At 59.9% G+C, this 3878-nt stretch overlaps 1 protein-coding gene across 1 annotated transcript in view; it reads right to left on the reverse strand.

Moving 5' to 3' along the window:
- Positions 1–35: 35 nt before the first annotated feature.
- The window catches only part of PATL1 (protein associated with topoisomerase II homolog 1 (yeast)), a gene marked incomplete at its 5' end in the record, with an annotated part of 6161 nt that continues 2318 nt past the window's right edge, over positions 36–3878 (reverse strand). The window contains 8 exons of the mRNA XM_009996651.1: positions 36–189; positions 278–369; positions 1758–1913; positions 2025–2184; positions 2340–2488; positions 2687–2746; positions 2836–2933; positions 3058–3181. Of these exons, the coding sequence (XP_009994953.1) occupies positions 36–189; positions 278–369; positions 1758–1913; positions 2025–2184; positions 2340–2488; positions 2687–2746; positions 2836–2933; positions 3058–3181 (993 nt within the window). The remainder of the gene's footprint in view (positions 190–277; positions 370–1757; positions 1914–2024; positions 2185–2339; positions 2489–2686; positions 2747–2835; positions 2934–3057; positions 3182–3878) is intronic.

Here is a 3878-nt window from a genome sequence, read left to right on the forward strand (position 1 = left end):
CCCCACAAGGTCCCAGGGGACAAGGTGGTCGCCACTCACTGCAATTTTGTCTCCAACAGGTTGAGCTTCTGCTGGTCGACGTAGCGAGAGAAGAGGGAGCTGAGGTTGGAAGGGGTGGAAAGGGGCTTGGCCAGGGAGGCAGGGGGGATCCGGAGGAATTCCCGGGTGGCCATGAGCATCAGCTCTGTCCTGGGGAGGGAGGGAGAGGAGAAGGGGGTGAGGGGCAGCCGGGAGGGGACACGCACACGCTGCCACCCACCCCCCGCGTGCTGCTCACCACTGGTTGTCCTGCAGGAGCTCCGTGGTGGCCTCCGAGCTCTGCAGCTCCTCCCCGCGGCTCAGGATCAGGTAGAGGAGGGACAGGCCGAACTGGGGAGGGGACAGGGAGGTGACAAGGGGACACAGGGGGTCTCCCTGGGGTTGGCTTGCTTCCCCCCTCCAACCGCCCCCCGCCAGGATATGGGCAGGGTGGGAGGAGGTCTTTCCTCCTGGTGGTGAGTGGAGGGGGAGGAGGTGGAGGTGGGCAGGGAAGAGGTGGAGGAGGAGAAGGAGGACAAGGATGGAGGGGGAAGGAGGGGGACAAGGAGGAGAAGGAGGGGGACAAGGAGGAGAAGGAGGGGGACAAGGAGGAGGAGGGGATGGAGGGAGAAGGAGGATGGAGGGAGAAGGAGGATGGAGGGAGAAGGAGGATGGAGGGAGAAGGAGGATGGAGGGAGAAGGAGGATGGAGGGAGAAGGAGGATGGAGGGAGAAGGAGGATGGAGGGAGAAGGAGGATGGAGGGAGAAGGAGGATGGAGGGAGAAGGAGGATGGAGGGAGAAGGAGGATGGAGGGAGAAGGAGGATGGAGGGAGAAGGAGGATGGAGGGAGAAGGAGGATGGAGGGAGAAGGAGGATGGAGGGAGAAGGAGGATGGAGGGAGAAGGAGGATGGAGGGAGAAGGAGGATGGAGGGAGAAGGAGGATGGAGGGAGAAGGAGGATGGAGGGAGAAGGAGGATGGAGGGAGAAGGAGGATGGAGGGAGAAGGAGGATGGAGGGAGAAGGAGGATGGAGGGAGAAGGAGGATGGAGGGAGAAGGAGGATGGAGGGAGAAGGAGGATGGAGGGAGAAGGAGGATGGAGGGAGAAGGAGGATGGAGGGAGAAGGAGGATGGAGGGAGAAGGAGGATGGAGGGAGAAGGAGGATGGAGGGAGAAGGAGGATGGAGGGAGAAGGAGGATGGAGGGAGAAGGAGGATGGAGGGAGAAGGAGGATGGAGGGAGAAGGAGGATGGAGGGAGAAGGAGGATGGAGGGAGAAGGAGGATGGAGGGAGAAGGAGGATGGAGGGAGAAGGAGGATGGAGGGGGAAGGAGGATGGAGGGAGAAGGAGGATGGAGGGAGAAGGAGGATGGAGGGAGAAGGAGGATGGAGGGAGAAGGAGGATGGAGGGAGAAGGAGGATGGAGGGAGAAGGAGGATGGAGGGAGAAGGAGGAGGTCGAGGAAAGGGAGGATGAGGTGGACAACGACAAGGAGGACAAGGTTGATGACAAGCAGCAGGACAAAGTTGACAACAAGGAGGAGGAGGACAAGGTGGACAACAAAGAGCAGAAGGATGAGAAGGAGGACCAAGTTGGCAACAAGGAGGGGGAGGAAAGGAAGACGAGGCCGATAAGGAGGTGGATGGGGAGGACAACGATGAGGACAAAGCTGACAAGGTGGATGATGAAGAGGAGGAGGATGTTTCACAGCCCCGGGGCCCCTCGTGGAGAGGGCAGCACCTTGTTCTGGAGCACAGCACTGAGGTGGAGGTTGGTGGGCGCCGCGGTGGCCGCGCTCTGAGGTAGGTTGGTCAACTGCTGCACCAGGCTGGTCACTGTGCCCAGGGGCAGGTGGTAGAGGACGTGGGAGAAGGGCCTGAGCAGGCAGGGCAGCACCTACAGGCAGAGGAGCAGCATCAGGAGCTTCCCGGGGACTTCCAGGAGGAGGGAAGTTGGGATGTGGCTTAAGGAGGAAGAAGGAAGCCTTCCCAGCTGCTGGGGTCTCACCTCATCCTGAGCATCCTTCTTGATGAGGAAGGGCAGGTTCCTGGCCGTGGCCATCAGGACATCAGCTGCCTGCTCTGGTGACAGGAAGGGCAGGATTCGGGCCACCAGGCGCTTCCCCTTCCGGATGCACATGATCTGCATCAAGTGGTCATCACTAGGCCTGGGGAGGAGAGGACAGAGATACCAACCCCACCTCAGATCCCAAGACATCCCTGGAAGGATCAGCTGGACTCCTCTTTTTTGGGGGTAAAACAGGTACCCCTGGTGAAGTGCCTATGGATTCTCTGAGGTCCCAGGAGTGATCAAGTCCCTCACCTGTCCTGCCCGGGCACGTTCCCCCTCAGATTGTCATACATCTCACAGATCTTCTGCTTCCTCTCACTCATCAGGGCTGGCCTCTCACCTTCCAGGCTCAGGAGGTAGCGTCTCTCATAGTCCTCCACATCCAGGAGGAGACTGTACGTCTGTGGGAGACAGGGATCTGGGATGGGATCCCCTAGTCTGGCTCCACAGGGATCCAGAAGGAGCCTGGTCCCAGTCAGGACTTTGCCATCTCCTCTGCTGCCACGGGAGCCACATCTCCTGGCCCAGCCCATGGTGGAACCTTCACTCCAACCCACCTGGATCTCCTGAGGGTCTTGGTGGTCCCCCTAGGAACTCACCTTCTCGATCGTGACAAGGGTTTGGCGCCTCTTGTCCCGCACCTGCTTCTCCTTCGTCTCCTGCCAGGGAAGGGGACAACAAATCAGGACAGGTGGGGACAAGGAGGGCCCTCCCCCCCCAGCTGGGAGGGGACAGGACCACAACTCACATCATCCTCACTACGGGATGTCACCACTGCATCAATCATCTTCCGGGGGTTGTTGACGCTGGAGACCGTCAGCTTCCCGAGGGAGCCCTCAAACTGCACTGCAGGAATTTGGGGAGGGGGGGGGAAGGGCAGGGGGTGGAATAGGGGAAGCAAGGGGGAGGGGTCAAGTCCAGGCCCACCTCACCCTGGCTCTCCATGAGAGCCTCCAAGCTCTGGGCCTACCTGGCTTGTAGGTGTGCTCCAGCTTGGCCACCTGAGGCGTGATGAGTTTCGTGCGTTCCTTCTTGGGACCATCTCCCTGCACTTCCTCTGCTGCCGACAGCTTCTCCAGCTTCTGGAAGGAATTCTGAAGGGGGGAGAGGAGAAGTTAAAGACCCTCCCCCCTTCCCAAAAAAACTCCACCCAGCAGGGACTGAGGCAAGACATCCCACTTTCCCTGCTCTTCCCGGGATTTCCTCCCTGGGGATGTGCAGACTCTGTCCCTCCTTTTCGTCCCTGCCACCCCCAGGTTCCTCCTCAGCCCTTTCTCAATCCAACCAGGAAACCACTCTTCCCTCCCAGCCCCAGCTCTTCCACTCCCCCAGCCAACGTCCTCTGCAAGGGCAGTTTGCTGACTCACCAGTTCCTCTTCCCTGCTGGGGGAGCAGCTCCCCTAGCAGCTCCCAGATTTTCCAGGCCCTCCCCCCAGCCCTGGAGCAGTTGGATCCACCAAAGCAGCAGCAGATCCTCCCATTCACCTTTTCCCCCCTTACTCCTGGGACCCTGGGGTCTTCCCCACCTCACCCTGCCAGACTCAGCCTCCTCCCACAGCCATTCCCTGCCCAGGGCTTTCTCCTGCTTTTTCCATTCTCCCTGCCTCCCATTCCAGGTGGTTTCTTCCACTGTTATCACACATGGCATCGTTCTCCTCTGGGACCTTCCAAATCCATCCTGCCAGCATCCCCCAGCATCTCCTCACCCAGGAGTTCTCACCCAAGAATGGGATGGCAGTTCCTTTCCTTCCCTTCTTCTCCTTCCCTTTCCCTTCCCTTTCTCTCTTTCCC

The sequence above is a fragment of the Chaetura pelagica genome, unplaced genomic scaffold, assembly GCF_000747805.2.
Source record: "Chaetura pelagica isolate M959 unplaced genomic scaffold, ChaPel_1.0 scaffold2584, whole genome shotgun sequence".
Lineage (NCBI taxonomy): Eukaryota > Metazoa > Chordata > Aves > Apodiformes > Apodidae > Chaetura > Chaetura pelagica.